At 36.1% G+C, this 17,046-nt stretch overlaps 2 protein-coding genes and 1 non-coding gene across 3 annotated transcripts; 2 read left to right on the forward strand and 1 right to left on the reverse strand.

Moving 5' to 3' along the window:
* The first annotated feature begins 40 nt into the window (after nt 1-40).
* LOC129455583 (cortexin domain-containing 1 protein) lies at nt 41-6,127 on the forward strand. Its single transcript, XM_055220360.2, has 2 exons — nt 41-2,902; nt 5,534-6,127. The coding sequence occupies exon 2, from the start codon at nt 5,858-5,860 to the stop codon at nt 6,041-6,043; it is 186 nt and encodes a 61-aa protein (XP_055076335.1). The 5' UTR covers nt 41-2,902; nt 5,534-5,857; the 3' UTR covers nt 6,044-6,127.
* Nucleotides 6,128-9,759: 3,632 nt separating this feature from the next.
* trnap-agg (transfer RNA proline (anticodon AGG)) lies at nt 9,760-9,831 on the reverse strand. Its single transcript has one exon. It is a non-coding gene; the product is annotated as a tRNA-Pro (tRNA).
* Nucleotides 9,832-11,865: 2,034 nt separating this feature from the next.
* Nucleotides 11,866-17,046, forward strand: rps27.1 (ribosomal protein S27, isoform 1). The gene is made up of 4 exons (XM_055220361.2): nt 11,866-11,969; nt 12,478-12,586; nt 12,692-12,802; nt 16,824-17,046. The coding sequence occupies exons 1-4, from the start codon at nt 11,964-11,966 to the stop codon at nt 16,850-16,852; spliced, it is 255 nt and encodes an 84-aa protein (XP_055076336.1). The 5' UTR covers nt 11,866-11,963; the 3' UTR covers nt 16,853-17,046.

Below are 17,046 nucleotides of genomic sequence, written 5' to 3' on the forward strand. Positions count from 1 at the left end.
GACTTACAAAATGCCTATTACTAAAAATATTCTAGTAACCAAAAAAGTGTGGTTTCAAAGTAGAAACTGCTTACTTGAAACAAATGCTTGAAACATTTGTTATATGTACGTTCTACATATGTTAGTAGTTTTCTTATAGACTCTGACTCTGTCAGGATTTTTGTCTGATGTGACCCTAAAAAGTAGATGTGGCACAAATGTCACCCACTTGTCTTGCTTTCGTTAGAAAGAAGATGCAAAATGCCAATAAAATAAATCTATGTGTAATATAAACACCAGAAATGTTTTCTCTGTGATGTTTAAAACATTCTTGCATTCGTCATCTTAAATTTTTTTGGAATGACAGGACGTCACTGAATTATATATTAAATTGCTAGTATGGGCAAACCGTTTCCTTTTTTAGTTGGGAATTGCACAACGCTATCACATGGAAAGCGTACGAAGTGGCTAATCTGTACGATCACATTTGTACATTCGTACAATTTGCTTTTGCCGTATGATGTTGAGATTAGGGGTGGGGTTTCGTTAATGTTACTTTTTATAATAATTGTATGTTCTTGTATGATTCACTTCGTATGAATAAGCTAACTCGTAAAATATGTACGAATTCTCGTGAGATCAGGAGTTCCAGTTTAATGGCCAAGGTTTCCACACCTTAGTTCCACACTTTCAAATTCAAGGACCTTTCAAGGACTTTCCAGGTCCAATACCCTCAAATTCAATGACTAAATATGGGGACACATTTCAAGTGAGAGCAAGGTTACATCGTGTTACCTTTTAAGATACATTGATGGGTGATTCTCACGAAAACTTGGTTTTAAAAATGTCAAGCATGAAAATGTAAAACTTGCTTAAATGTACTTTTTTTCCACCAGACATTGAAAAACAAAGTCTGGAGTAAATGGGAACATTAATTTAAAAACTTTTACTTATCATTTAACATTTTTTGTAACATAATTAAAAAAATTAGTCCTAAAAAATCTCATTACCGCAACAGTCAGAAAACATTAACACTGACATATTTTCAAAATGACATGACAAACCTGAAAGAACATAATTTGGAGATTCTGCACATGCATTTAAAATCAAAGTATTATGCTTCTATTAATTAAATTAACATTTAATAAGCATCTGTTGCGGTAATGATAATCAAAATGTCGTGTAAGCATTCTGACAAGACAATATTTCAAATTAACTGTAAAAAAATGATCTTACCTGGTAGCCATCTTGAAGTAACTGGTCCATGTGCTTGGTCACTCAAAATCAAACTTTATTAAAATTCTGTATGTGTGCTTAAACTGTTCTCAAAAAGTGTTGCGGAGGATGAGAACATCAGGCATGGACACATCATTTTCCTAATTTTTCTTCATTATTATTATACATGAATATTCAGTAAATATTTTTTCTGTCATCTAAAGTAGTCTAGCAAAACATCCATTTATTTTTTTTCTTAATATTTTTGTGTTAATTTGATTAAATTACAACATAACACATGTTCAAACACAGCCGGACACATTGCGGTAATGAGAATTTCAGCAGAAAATGAGATAAAATTTACAATTATAAATTCTTATGTTGAAATCACACATTGTGCAAGGTAGAACACAGTATTGTGTTAATTCTGATGCTTTTTAATGTTACTATATTACACATTTTAAAGCTAAAATCATTAGTGCCGTCCGTGGTGTTTCAATGGTTTCGTGAGAATCACCCTGTTACAGTTCCCTTTCGAGGGAACTCGCGCTGCGTCACTGTGGTGACACTTTGAGGGCGCCTCCAGGGGTAAGTATGTCTAAATGTGTCAAATTAACCAATGGTGAGGCTTAACGACAAAGACAGGGTGACGCGGGAGGCAGGAAGTATATCGCTATCTGAAATATTGCCAAAGACGGCATTACAGGGATGCAGGAAGTATGGCAAGGGAGACGCAGCGTCTGGTTCCCTTCTCAGGAAACAAGTGTTACATACATAACCATAGACGTTTTCATGTGTCAAACACAACTATGCAAAAAAGCATTTTGGTATGAATCAACATTCGCATACAGAACATATAAGCATTTAAAGCAAACAGTTTAGCACGTGTGCTTAAAAAGTCTAGAATTTTTATGATATTACCTTACACTACACAGGGAATAATATGGATTTTTTTCCCAAAAACTTCTTGCATAAAGTAGATTCAAGCACTTTCAATGACCTGTATCTATGTATGTATATTTTCAAAAACTTCCCAGGGCCTTGAAATTTCCCACCAGATTCACAAACTTTCAAGGACCCTTGGGAACACTGATGGCAATTTGTACCTATTTTACGAGGTGGCTAATTCATACGTTTTTGCTTGATTTCCTTTCGCTGCTGTGACATTGGGGTTAGGGTTGGGGTTTCAAAATTGATTATTTCTAATACTTGTACATTTTCGTACAATTAACTTAGTATTACCCACTATTCGTAAAATACATACGAATTCCCATAAGATCTATAACTGTGTGATTCAATTGAAAGAAATTCTGATGTTGCTACTTGATTCTCTCTTGTGTATTGAACCCTTGGATCACATTGTGGTTAACTGGTACTTTAAGATATCAGATGTGTTACTGGCCGTGCTATGACTCTTAGCTTATGAGCTGAAATGTGATCTGAAATCAGCAATTACCGTGATCACATACTGTTTCTCTATGGTGATCCGGCCGTGTCGCTTTTCTACCTTCACACATAAAGGTCACGAGCGACCACGCGCTTGGAGTTTAGTGCAGAAGTGAGTGATCGATGCCTCCCATGACTATCTACATCTCTACATATTATCCTTAGCCTTCTGGCTCATTTTAGTCGGGTAGTAGTTTTTCAGTTCCTTTTTAAAGAATTTGCGTATACCTCATTGAAGCCAATAGGACAACTACAAACACAGGTGAGAGACAAATGTTGTTGAAACACAGATTGTAACTTTAATGTTTACATTTTTTAAAGTGATGTCAGTTTTTTTTTTACTCTAGCACACTACTTTAGTGAAAATGCTGTTTTTCCCTCCATTTCTTATGCATTTTTTATTTAAATTGTATTTTTACAATAACAATTTAAATTAAGAAGCTGTTTATATCCTCAATTGGTTATTGTTTTTGCAAAAACGTTTGTGCAAAAAACATTACTTAAGGGTGTGCGTGTACCTTAATTGAAATCTGAAATAAAGTATAAAATAATTTAAAAAATACTTTGAATATTTATTTTAAATTGGACAAGACTGGTCTTGGATATTTGGACTCAACAGCTGTTTTAGGTTACAATAAATTTTAATACTTTAAAGTTTTCAAATGAGTGTTTCTAAAATAAGATGCTTTAATGTCCACTAAGGTAAGTGTATAATGTCTTTGTTTCATCTGTGAATCATGAAAATATCAATTATAATATTCATGTGCATTATTACACTGTAAAAAAAACTTTGCTGGGTTAAAATTCTTTAAGTCAACTCAGATTTACAAGTCATGTCAACAGAGATGAGTTGCACAACTTATAAAATATAGTTGAGAAAAGTCAACTTAATTTTATAAGTTATAACAACTCACCTGTAGTTATAACAACTCATCTTTAGTCAAGATTAAGAATAGTAAGTTGAAATGACTTGTAAATCTAAGTTGATTCAACAAAATTTTTAAGGCAGCAAAGTATTTTTTACAGTGTACTTTTGATTACTATTATTATGTCTAGTACATTCTGGAAGCCGTATTTGCAAAATTAAAGTTACCAAACAAGTTTATTGTCTTTAAAATACATATTACCTGTACAGATCATATCCAGATTAGTCGTGCATGAGTTAATTCATTTAGCCCTAATGCAATTGTGTTGAGGTTATGAATTATTCCTGAGTGGTTTTGGAAGAAGCCCATCTATTTACCCAAATATCCTTCCTTTCCCGCTATCTCATTACCGTACTCTCCCTCTCCTCGTTCTCACTTTATCCGTCTGCTTTCTACACATCTTGGCGGCCGCCCAAATGAACCATATCGCTTCCCTGCATCGCTAGACTCGATTTCACTTCACGCTGCCACTGGTGAACTTAATTGACATTGCGTATTGTCTTTCCGTACTCATCTTTGACTCCGTCACGGCTCCCTTTGTCCAATCTTGTCCTTTCCCTGACTGTGACGCGTCTAGGCCTCATTAAATGTGGTCCCTGCTTGAGTTACAGACACCTGATGTAGGCCTGAGGACTGGACCACGGCCCTCGATGAAGGGTAGAGCTTGAACCACAGCCAGGATAAACCTACTGCTGTTAAACTATTCATAAAGGGTTGGGTGCCAGGGGGAGGTCGCAAATTTTCAATAGCGTTGGACCTTGTTCACCTGAAGAGCAGGGATGTAACTGAAAGACTGTTGGAGAGCAAACATACATGGTAATGGAGAAGTAAGCAGGGTTCCCACACCTTAGTTAACTTCAAATTCAAGGACCTTTCAAGGACTTTCCAGGTCCAAAAACCTCAAATTCAAGGAATAAATGTTGGGACACATTTCAAGTGAAAGCAAGTTACATTTTGTTACCTTTAAAAATACATTGTTTCAGTTCCCTTTCGAAGGAACTCGCGCTGCGTCACTGCTGTGACACTTTGGGGATGCCTCCAGGGGTAAGTGCGTCTGAATGTGTATATCAAATTCAACCAATGGTGAGGCTTAACGACAAAAACAGGGCCAGAAAGTATATCGCTATCTGAAATATTGCCAAAGATGGTGTTACAGGGACGCATGAAGTATGGCAAGGGAGACGCAGCGTCTCGTTCCCTTCTCAGGGAACAACAGTTACATACGTAACACAAGACTTGTTGGTATGAATCAACATTCGCATACAGAAGATATAAGCATTAAAGTGAACAGTTTAGCATGTGTGCTCAAAAAGTCTAGAATTTTTATGATATTATCCTACACTACACAGGGAATAATTTGGATTTTTTCCAGAAAACTTCTTGCATAAAATAGATTCAAGAACTTTCAATGACTTGTGTATGTATCTCAAAAACTTTTCAGGGCATTGAATTTTCCTCCCAGATTCACAAACTTTCAAGGATTTTTATGGACCCGTGGGAACCCTGAGTAAGAAACAAGGTATAGCCTGAGATCTGCGAGAGGTACAACAAAAATGGGTTGCTTATGCGAAAATTAAACACAAAGAAAGTAAATGACACACCCTCACATAAAAATAAAGGCTATTAATACTTCTTTAATTTTTGGATATTACAGACAAGGCTTAGCTTAAGCCTGGACTAGCCCTTAGTTAAATTCAAGTATCTTTAAAAAACATGCAAATCAATGGAACTAGCATATTTTAAGATCTGTCAATGCAAGTTATTTTCTGCAAGTTACCTAAGCCTTGTCTGTGAAACCGACGGTATGGTGTTGTAAGTCCATCTGTGACTGGCAAGGTTTTTGCATCAGTATTCCTCCTGTATTTTGTTTCTTTTCGTTTCTTCATTATTTTGAGTAAATATATTTAGTTACCCTGCCTGTATGATGTTACTTCTTCGGGTTGACATTGGTATTCCTTTCCACTTAGATGGATGTGGTTTTATACACCAAAGGTAACAACACTTGAAGTCTGAGATCCAACACTCGAGACCATTGAAGACGACCTCCATTCACACAACACCGAAATGACACGTTTCCTGGACTAGAGGGACTTCTTCCCATTGTACATTCTGTCCCAGTTCCGGCACAGGATTTCTAAGAAACAAAGAACACTGACGGGGTTGATAACAGATCAAATTCTTAAAGGAAAAACAATCACTTTAATATAGTGGAATACAGACTGCAACCGAACAACCATTGTGGTTTTTAAATCAACTCTTGCAGATCATCTCTAAAGTAATTGACTTCACAGATGGACCAGCCTGTGCCACCGGTTTCCAGAACGGAGATTGATGTGGATTTGGGCTTTGCGCTTTTCTTTCTTTGTCTCCTCTGTCTCTTTTTGTTTGTTACTGTCGTGCGTTGTGCTCAAACTGTTGTGGATCCATATGGAGCCATCCCCACCTCTACTTATCAGGAGGAGCAGATCAATAACTAATGGGTCAATGACGTGACGTTACTTATTTTGTTAGTTAAATGTAAAAGGGTTAACATTTCTAAATAAATCTGCAGATTACTTGCATACATTCTCTTTTTTGAGGACCAAGTCTAAAATTTCTGGTTTTATTTCATTTTGAAAGAATATTTGTGGGATAATTGCAAAAATGTCAATGTGGTGTAACCGGTCTGTGTCAATTGGTGTAACTAGTATTTTTTTAAATGAAAATATAAATATATTCATAAAAATGTGGAATAAAATATAATCATGTTTAGTGTAATATGATTTTTTTTACATAAATTTGTCAAAGATTATTTAGAAAACAGAGCTGATTACAACATATGTCAGGACAAATATTACAAAAACGCATTAAAATGTACATTTAGAAATAACTAATAAAATGATATTTTTAAATGTTTTTTTTTTTTTTGATGATTACATGCCATCAAGGTTGATAAAATATTTATTATTTCTCATTCTTTGGTGCAATTGGCGGTTACACCATTTGACATTGGTCCATCCAGTCTTAACTTTCATAAAAATGGTGAAAAAAATGTAATTTTTATTGCATAAAATTAACATAAATACACTATGTGCATTGAAATAAACCTTGATTTATGCTTTTAAAACAAGTTTTTTAAAAAGATTTTTGAATTTCTCATCTTGCCAAACCGTTTTTTGTCACTGACCCTAATGTGTATGCTTACACGGTAACTATTTAGAATGGAATTATAGCATTTGTTTAATTTTTTATTTATTATGCTTACCAAATGAAAAACTGTCAATTTAATTTATACCACCCAATAAAAGTATGAATAGTAAATTTGATTAAATAATTTCACATTTTCAGCATAAAAATGTAGCAGTCTGATGAATGAATGAAGGAATCACCAAGATGTTACAAATTACAGCAGATTACTTTTGGATCAACACTGATAAAAAATGATTAATTCAATTTACTCAATTTTTAAAGGGACACCATGAAACTTTTGGCCACTAGGGGGTGCTAGACACGTATTTTTCACTTCTAGCGCCCCTAGAGCCCACAAGCGCCGCAGCACTGTCGCAAAGGAAAGGAACTGGCCAACCTTAAAACTAAACTAAAAACTAAACATTTAAAATGCTAAACGATCAACATTTTGAGACAACAGGGAGAAACGCAGTCATGTTACAACTTTCTGATGAGGAACTCGTCGTGGCAGAAGCCATTTCTCAATCTGAAGGTTGCAGCCTCCGGATGTCGTATTTCTAATACGTCATCAAGACTGTCTTATTTCACAATATTAACAATTACAAAGTTGACTATTATACTTAGTTAATCGTAAATTGTTGCAGTATGCTTATGACTTGCGAATGTAATGCTCAGTTTACCTTAATAAACCAGGCTTCATGACGTGTGCAGCCTGCATATTTGACCTCCGGAGGCTGCAGCCTTCCAATTCAGAAACGACCAGACGTATTTCCTTGCCTTTTTCCAAACAAATATTGTTGCATCCTTTCTCTCTCCCTCGCCACCAGGATTTTCCGCAATGGCGCTCGTTATTCCTCTTTTTTGTGTGAAAATCGCTCCAAATCCAAGTAAACCGATGCGTTTAGGTCTGCCGCTTTGTAATACGTCACACGAGTGACAGCGGAACGCAGCAAATGAGGAAAAGAGAAGAGAGAAACGCTCGGATCTGATTGGTGAATGAATAGGGTTTGGTTTTACACTGTGAGCAAGTTTGAGTGCTATAGCATCCTGGATTGTAATGTAAATATCATAGACACAGTAAAAAGAAAGGTAAATACGTGAACACAGCATCTGAATACAGGGAACTATATGCAATATAATCGCCGTAATTTATAAAGAACATCGCATTTATGTATGAATCAACAGTTTATATAAAAAATTGCCTTAAAGGGGAATCGAACCCGGGTCGCCCGTGTCATAGGTCCGTGACACTAAAGACTGTGCCACAGAGTCACATACTAGAAACTGCTCTCTACACTCCTTAAGTAGCCTCCAGCAAAATTCACGGTAAAAACAAATTGTGTGGAGGAAGTGACGTATGCCGTAAAGCAGTCGAATTTTGTAGTTTTTTTTGTGCTTTGGTTACTACCACAAACCCTAAGTTTTAAAATACGAGTAAAAGTGATACAGACCCCGTCAGGCTATGGTAGACATGTCATTCAACCTATTTAAAGTCGATGTACTATCACAAGGGTCTTGAAAATGTATTATGAAGGTTGAAAAATTACATGGTGTCGCTTTAAGGTAAGTGGTTGCAATCAATTTATTTAAGCTACATTTAAACTAGGGATGCACGATATATCGGCCAACATATCGTTATCGGCCGATAACTGCTTATTTTTTTATATTATCGGTTATCGGTCTGATAGCAAAATTAGGACGATAACTGAAAGCCGATAAATGATGGATTATTTTGGTTTGTTGAACCACTTCACTTGCTCATTGCTGGCCATGTGGAGTTTTGATTGGTGCTTTCTGTGACATAGCACGAAGATGACACGTGTTGCGGGCTTAAGAAGAGTAGGCTAGTCTAGCGCAAAGACAAGATGTCCGCAGTCTGCAAGTTTTTCATTGTGAAAATAATATGAATATTTATCGGCCTATAGATATCGGTTATCGCCACCCAGATTTAAAGAGTTATCGGTATCGGCCAAAATTTCCATAATTTAATTTTAATTTAATCCCTTAATTTAAACAAAAGTTTTTTCTTTTATTTTTCTATTTTTTTTGTTTGTTTAAATGTAGCTTAAATAAATTGATTGCGACCACTTACCTAAAAAAATTTAGTTAATTGAATGAATTTTTTTCAGTGAAGGTGAAATTTTGCATTGTGGTTACAGCTGTCCATGATTTGTCCCCTATTTATTATCTTTGTATTTAGTGCATACTGAAATTTCACATATATGCAGAATATAAAAAATATGCAGAAATGCAGAAAAAAATATGCAGAACTGCAGAAATAGTAAGAATAGTAAGGGAAGTAGGGTAGCTTGCTAATCTGAATGAAGCCAATGGGTATTTGAGCGGCGGCGGCATGGAAATCAGAAGACATTACTGGGAGAGTCCGCGTTTTATCAAAAAAAAAAAAAAAAGGATTGTTATGGCAAAAAATAAATCAAAATCTTGTCTGTAAAATCCATGCTAAGTCTTATAATCTAATATGAGATTGTATACTATAGGAGCATCAAAGTTTGATTTCAATCATTGATTTTTACATTGATGCTTATCTTTGACATGACCTTACTAAGTCAATATTAAAGGTTATATTTTCATTTAGATACAGTACATCACAAAAACGACTCCAAATGACAGTTTTTTTGACAATTTTTTTACAGATTGGGTCACAAATATGCAGTGAATTTCTAATGTAACAGATTGTGGCCAAATATTTGAACAAGTAAATATATAATAATGCAAATGTGATGCATCTGCAAACCTTTCCTTATAGCATTATTTTCTGTTCTGCCTTTTTTATACACGTTCTGTATTACATTTAGGTTTTTAGCTGAAACTTTTTCCCAGAGGGGTTAAAATACAGAGCACAAAGCATCATATTGCACTGCAAGATGATATTACATTCCTCTTATTTCTTATGTATAAAAACAACAACCGAGTCGTAAGGACGTCTGAGGAAATGTCCGACTGGCTCGTTGGATTTCTGTATGGTGCCTAGACACGTTTTGACAGTAGGATTTCTTAAAAGGCAGGGCTCGTCCGGGATTTGAACCCGGGACCTCTCGCACCCTAAGCGAGAATCATACCCCTAGACCAACGAGCCGACACGTGACTTCGAAACGTGAGCCCTTCAGAACTGTCTGAAGCAACATGTGAGGAAAATTACAACTTTTGTCAATCGTAAACAACTAACAAAATGTCAAAGATTTAATTAAACAAGGCACTTTTCTGTAAAATTACATATTGTTAATTGAGAATAAACCTATTAATAACGAAAATATGAATTGTTTTAAAACGCATCTCTTTTGACTATACATTATTGAGATTTCTTGTCTTGTAGCAGCTTTCATCTTTGCCAGTTTGTAATGTGAGTGTATAGGCTCCTTAGGTCACCTTTACCTTAAGAATAAATACATTTAAAGTTCGTCTATGAACCTATGAAGTAATAACTGTTGCCATCACGTGGCAAGGTAAACTTTCTAAAGGTAAGTTATACCTTTCTAAAAAAAATTCACCTCTAATATAAAGGCATTGGTTGGATTTGCACTATGCAATTGGAGAAAAATCACTTATGCACTAAAGACTCTTAAGAGTTTACACTATTCTTTTACATAGCCTACTATTCTTTTAAAGGCTGCTGCCTGGAAAATATTAAATTCAGTGCACTTATCTGAGCAAGCACACCTTTTCCACTTAAATAAATGTAATATGTTATAGATAAAGTGAATTAATTATAAAGTGGCCAACATTTAAAGATCCTACCTTAGCTATTGTAAAGCCTATGAACGCAGCCAACCATACAATTCCATCAGTCTATATAGTAAGCAAATTGCCTGTTTCCTATAGATAAATTCTGTTATGCTGCTCAATAGCAATTGCTGTAGCCGGTGAACCGTACTGGTATAACAAGGCCATTCACCCCGGCTTCCCGCATATGAAGTCGGTTGGTGGGCACATCTGCAGACAATTGTTTTTTATGATTAAAGGTGGAAGTGAACTGTTTTGATTTTATATCTTGGTGTTGGATGGAGGTGCACTCACTCCATAGGTCAAATGAACTTTTACAACTAAATCTGGCCTTTGAAATGCTTGTGACTGCCTCACATAGAAACACCCTTAATATTCCTTAGCAGTTTTCATTTAATTCATAATTCCTTGACTTAATTACAGCATTGTTAATTTGATTTATGTTTTCTAAAAATGATATGCCACAGAAACAGAAGTCTTTCATAAAATAACAGCATGATCACAATATTCAGAAAATTGCCTTCATAAAAAAAGTCCAATGATGGTTTATGTAATGATAGTCTAAAATACTAAAGTATTATAATATTTATTGTTTATGATTTTTTTCAAACATTTAATTAACACACTGCAGTAAATCTATCTCTTACTCAGTTTTTGTCTGTTTTCTTTAATGCACTTTGAAAGAATATACACTTTATAAAGCAAGATGTATAAGCAAAATTATTCAAGATTCTGTCTTTAAGAGAAATCTGACAAACTTTTGTGATGTTTTGTGAAGAATATCATATCAATATCATATCATATCATGAAAATCAGACTTTTTCCATGTTCCATAAGTGCTATAATTGGGTCCCCAGTGCTTCTATCAACCTAGAAAATGTGAAAAAGATCAACCCAGTAATTTAGTTTTGGTAACCCATTTTCTGCAAGCATGTGAAAAAATAGGTCATTGAAATTTGTCTCCCCTGTGATTTCAGAAAGGGATAATACTGCCCCTTAATATGCACTATCCAACCACAATACTGCCATTTAGTGTAGAGATCAGCTCATTTGCATTTAAAAAGGACACACCCACAATGTCACATTTTTGCTCACACCTACAAAGTGGCAATTTTAACATGCTATAATAATTATCTATATGGTATTTTGAGCAAAAACTTCACATACGTACTTTGGAGACACCAAAGATTTATTTTACATTTTAAAAATGTTTTTAAAAATGTCCCCTTTAAAGATGTTTAGACAATTGTGTTGGGAAAAAAGACGAGTAAGAATAATTTTTTTAATTTGCAGTATAAAACGACCAAAAAGAAAATAAGATATAAAGCAAATAACAATTGGTTGTGTATTGACATAATTTGACTCTACCAACATGTCCGCCATTTATGGCCGCTTTTCTACTTCCGCTCCACGCCCGCCGCGCGCTAATGATATCGCTCCGCTTCCGCCTTGAACTTCCTTTCTGGCAGCGGCTAAATCTACGCCAACATGCCAGTAAGTACCAGAGACCAGAAAAATGTAAAAATACAGCACTTTTAAAGCATTAAGTCCTAAATATCGAGGCGTGTTCGTGATCTTAGCCACAGCGAAGACATTTAGATGTTTATTAGGACATTTACGATAAGATGAAACCTTAAAATTAGCGTTTAGCGTTGAATGGTACGGCAGCGTGCGCTCGCGCCCTGGATCAAGATGGCGGCGCACATGGAACAAAACATGGAGGTTTAACACAGAAATGACGCACGTTTGAGAAACTACGTGTTTATAAAGTCTAAACTGATTAAACAACCGTTTGAATTTTAAAGTTTTCAACTTTAGAATTAAGCTGGATATTAATAATAAACGATCCTGCTAAAGAAAAAGAAACCATCACTGGTATTCTATTAAATCAGATGGTTATAATGAGAGTTGTATTAGTTTTCATAATTGTTATATTAATTATAAGCATGCTTATGTATTAATTGTAAGCCATTAAATATGTAATTTCCTTTAATGTAAACAGCTCGCAAAAGACTTGCTGCACCCAACCCCTGAGGAGGAGAGGAGGAGGCACAAGAAGAAGCGTCTCGTTCAGAGTCCCAATTCTTATTTCATGGATGTCAAGTGTCCAGGTAAATGTCATTATCAATACATCACTTACGTTTATGATGTGGGAATGGTGACATGATGAATTTGCTGCACTTCTCAGGCTGATTTATGATTTTTTTGTCTTTCAGGATGTTATAAGATCACAACTGTGTTCAGCCATGCACAGACTGTAGTGCTTTGTGTGGGCTGCTCGACTGTGTTGTGTCAGCCCACTGGAGGCAAAGCTCGACTCACAGAAGGTTAGTTGGTGTCCTTATTAAAACCCAGAAGTGTTCACAAGTAACTGTTGAAATGAAGTTACCTCATTATATAAAGATAGCTTAAAAAGCCTTTACACTGCCTGTTTATGGAGCATCCATGGCCACTGGCTTTTTAATGATGAGTAGGTTGTGGAAGTTTTTATTGTTACTTTTCTTGGTTGAATGCATGTACTAGTTGGATATTGTAAGTTCAGATACTTTCAGATAAGTTGGCCTTCAAGAAAGATTTGTCTGTGCATTGTGATATATTTGGTTGCGCTTTTTCAGTGTTGTCACGGGCGATTCAAGTCACGCGGTTAACAATATTTCATTTTAGCAGAACCATTTAGATGAAAATAAGCATCTTTGCTTACACTGGGGTTTATGTTTTATGCGAGATGATCTATGGTGCCATTAGTGCATGGTTTACCATTGACACTTTATAGTCTTAATGACTGAGATATATTCACATTATTATTCAAAGACAAACAATAGTTTGTATTGTCCGCTGCATTTGGCATCAGTAGTTGCTGACTGCTTTCAAATTTTAGTTTACAATTGACTGTAAATGACTTATGTAATGACATTAAAGTAATAAGTCTTTGAAGACGACATAATTTGCATTTATTTGTATATGTTAAGATGCTAATTATTTTTTTATCGTGAGAGTGACAAATAATGCTGCCTGATTTGTACGTCAGTTTGGATAAACTGTATTTAGGCATTATGCACTTTAGCGAATGATGTCTAGTTGTTTGTGTATATTGCAGTATTTCACAGAGTTGGTTTTGGACTTTTGCTAACTGTATCATGTTTAACTGCTGTGATGGGTCTGAATTAGGGATGCACCGATCCGATATTCTGGATCGGTATCGGGGCCGATCCGGCATTTTTTGCTGGATCGGATATCGGACTAACAGGACCGATCCAATTCCGATACTGCGCGTTACCCATGGTTGTCACTGACAAGCGATTAAAACGTCTAAGTATTATAAAAGCACCATAAACATTTTTATGCACTATAATCAAAGTCATCTTACACTCAATAGCTTCATGTGAAGGAACAAACGCACATTTAAAAATATTCATGTTCACAGAAACACTGTAACTTACTTGCAAACTGAGTTAATCCACTGATGAGAAGCGAACGGATAAAACGCGTCATTCAACACAGGCACACACACAATAACACACACAATAATTGTAACGTTAGGCTTTATTAAAGATCTGATTTCATAAAGTCTCAGTAAGCTGTTGGATGGATGCAATTCACTATGTGCTGAGGATTCACAGGTGAAGCGGACGGATGAAACGCGTCAATCAACACACGAACCCTCAATAACTGTAGGCTGTTTTAAAGATCTGATTTTATAAAGTCTCAGTAAGTTGTTGGATGGATGCAATTCAGTATGTGCTGAGCACACGATGCATCAAATCTCTTTGTGTTTTAATAGTTATGAACTTTACATTGCGGAGCGAGGATTCCCATGCGAGTGTGAGGACGCTTCTAGAGCATCAATGCTGCACAGTATTGCGCAGAATGCGCACTCAATATGATTTAGGCGCATCAATTCTGCACCCGAAATGTGCATAAAAGGTCCGGTTAAGTGCATAATTCCCAAAATAACCATCTGCACACTAAAGCTTTTTTACTGTGACTTTTTGCGCAATTAAGGAAAATATATTTAGCATACTTATTTGATCAAACGTGCCTATTTTATTTTCTCCTAAACACTGCCATGGTTAATAATTACTAATGTTCTTGTAACTTGTAAATCATTTTAAATTATTGGTTTTTAATTTAAAAGTATAATTATATATAATATAATTATATTATGCTAGATTTAGACATTTATATAGTGTGTGTGTGTGTGTGTGTGTGTGTGTGTGTGCGTGTGTCTGTGTGAGTGTGTCTGTGTGCGTGTGTCTGTGTGTGCGTGTGCGTGTGTGTGCGTGTGTCTGTGTGCGTGTGTCTGTGTGCGTGTCTGTCTGTAATTTAAATTGCTCAAGAAAAATACAGTAGTATCGGATCGGCAGGTATCGGAATCGGCCGATACTCAGAATTCGGGTATCGGAATCGGATCGGAGATGGAAAAAGTAGTATCGGTGCATCCCTAGTCTGAATGCAGAATTATCTGTGGTAGAGCTATCCATAGCTTGTCTGTCAGTTTTGATTGATGTTAATTGATTTTCTGCTGCATGAATAGTGGATGATTGGGGTCGTCCTGTTTAACCTTGTGCTATTTTGTGCCCGACTTCATGCAAAAACTTGCATTGTGAAAATCCATCAAAAAAGTATACAAAAACATTTTGATGTTTATGTGGTGCAGATATACCATACGCTGCCATAACGTAACATCGCACCATACGTTGCCATAACGTAACATCGCACCATACGCTGCCATAACGTAACATCGCACCATACGCTGCCATAACGTAACATCGTACCATACGCTGCCATAAGGTAACATCGCACCATACGCTGCCATAACGTAACATCGCACCATACGCTGCCATAACGTAACATCGCACCATACGCTGCCATAACGTAACATCGCACCATACGCTGCCATAACGTAACATCGCACCATACGCTGCCATAACGTAACATCGCACCATACGCTGCCATAACGTAACATCGCACCATACGCTGCCATAACGTAACATCGCACCATACGCTGCCATAACGTAACATCGAACCATACGCTGCCATAACGTAACTTCGTACCATACGCTGCCATAACAGAACTTCGCACCATACGCTGCCATAACGTAACTTCGTACCATACGCTGCCATAACGTAACTTCGTACCATACGCTGCCATAACGTAACTTCGTACCATACGCTGCCATAACGTAACATCGTACCATACGCTGCCATAACGTAACTTCGTACCATACGCTGCCATAACGTAACTTCGTACCATACGCTGCCATAACGTAACATCGTACCATACGCTGCCATAACGTAACATCGTACCATACGCTGCCATAACGTAACATCGGACCAGACGCTGCCATAACGTAACATCGTACCATACGCTGCCATAACGTAACATCGTACCATACGATGCCATAACGTAACATCGTACCATACGATGCCATAACGTAACATCGTACCATGCGTCGTAGAGGTAGACAGATTAATCGGCACAGATAGTTCAATGGTGGAGCTATCAGTAAAAATCCATGCCGATAGTTGTTCCGAGTTGTGTCCGTTGCTTCATATCATTAAAGTAATTAATTTTCTGACTAGATGCTGCATTAGCAGAGAAACAACAACAGGAACCTAAGTTTGTCGTCAAGGCTGACAGGTCGCTAAAAACGTTGTACATCAAACCGTTACACAAAAATGCATATAGATAAATCCAACCAAAATGTCATGATTATAACCATCTATTTGCATCCAGCTGGTTTATCCATGATTTAGTCGGCTAAGCTGAATATTTTAAGTTAATAACGAGAAAAAGCAAACTGTATGTTGCAGCTGTCGGCAACATTAATATATCCAACAAATAAAAATCTGAATTTTCATCACTGCAATACATCTTTTGTTTTCATTAGATAATTAGTAAGTATTAAAACAGAAGCAAATAAAGTACAAGACTACACATATAATATGTATTTATGTAATTTGAAAGGTTACTAGTGCGAAGTATTTACTTCAATACTTATAATTAATACATTTTTATTTATACATTTGTTTCATGTAGCACATTTTCATGGTTCAGGATTGTTGTTTTATTACCTTTAGATTTTTTAAGCACCATTTCACTTTGAGTGTTTTTTACCCAGTATCCATTTTAAAAAGCTATTGGTCGATTAATTATCGGCAAGTACAGACCAATCTAGTTATCGGTTTCAGTAAAATCCATTATAGGTTGGCCTCTAATGCGCTGCCTTAACATAACGTAACATTGACCCATGCGCTGCCATAACGTAACATGCATCATTCTTGATTTTGTTTTTGAGATTAGTGGTGTTTTTTATTGACAATGAACTATTTTTGTTATCTCTACAGGATGTTCCTTCAGAAGGAAGCAGCATTAAGATGTTCTCTGGATGTTTGCTTGGAGAGGGGGAGAGAAAGATGATGATGATTTGGCCTCCATGACTGTCGTCTGGTTATTTCACAGAAACAAGAAAATATAACCGAAACACTCTCAAGGACGGGCAGGAATGTTCACCAAACTGTCACTTTTTTCTCTTTCTGTTTCAGTCTCAATAAAATGTTTGGGCTAGAA

This window comes from Misgurnus anguillicaudatus, chromosome 20 (assembly GCF_027580225.2).
Source record: "Misgurnus anguillicaudatus chromosome 20, ASM2758022v2, whole genome shotgun sequence".
NCBI classification, from domain to species: Eukaryota; Metazoa; Chordata; class Actinopteri; order Cypriniformes; family Cobitidae; genus Misgurnus; species Misgurnus anguillicaudatus.

What these genes read in the sequence shown, in the direction of transcription:
- LOC129455583 (XM_055220360.2), top strand. Translation starts at nt 5,858, where the DNA reads ATGGACCAGCCTGTGCCACCGGTTTCCAGAACGGAGATTGATGTGGAT.
- rps27.1 (XM_055220361.2), top strand. An exon ending in CATGGATGTCAAGTGTCCAG is followed by an intron (nt 12,587 to 12,691) that starts GTAAATGTCATT and finishes TTTGTCTTTCAG; the next exon opens with GATGTTATAAGATCACAACT. An exon ending in CAAAGCTCGACTCACAGAAG is followed by an intron (nt 12,803 to 16,823) that starts GTTAGTTGGTGT and finishes TTATCTCTACAG; the next exon opens with GATGTTCCTTCAGAAGGAAG.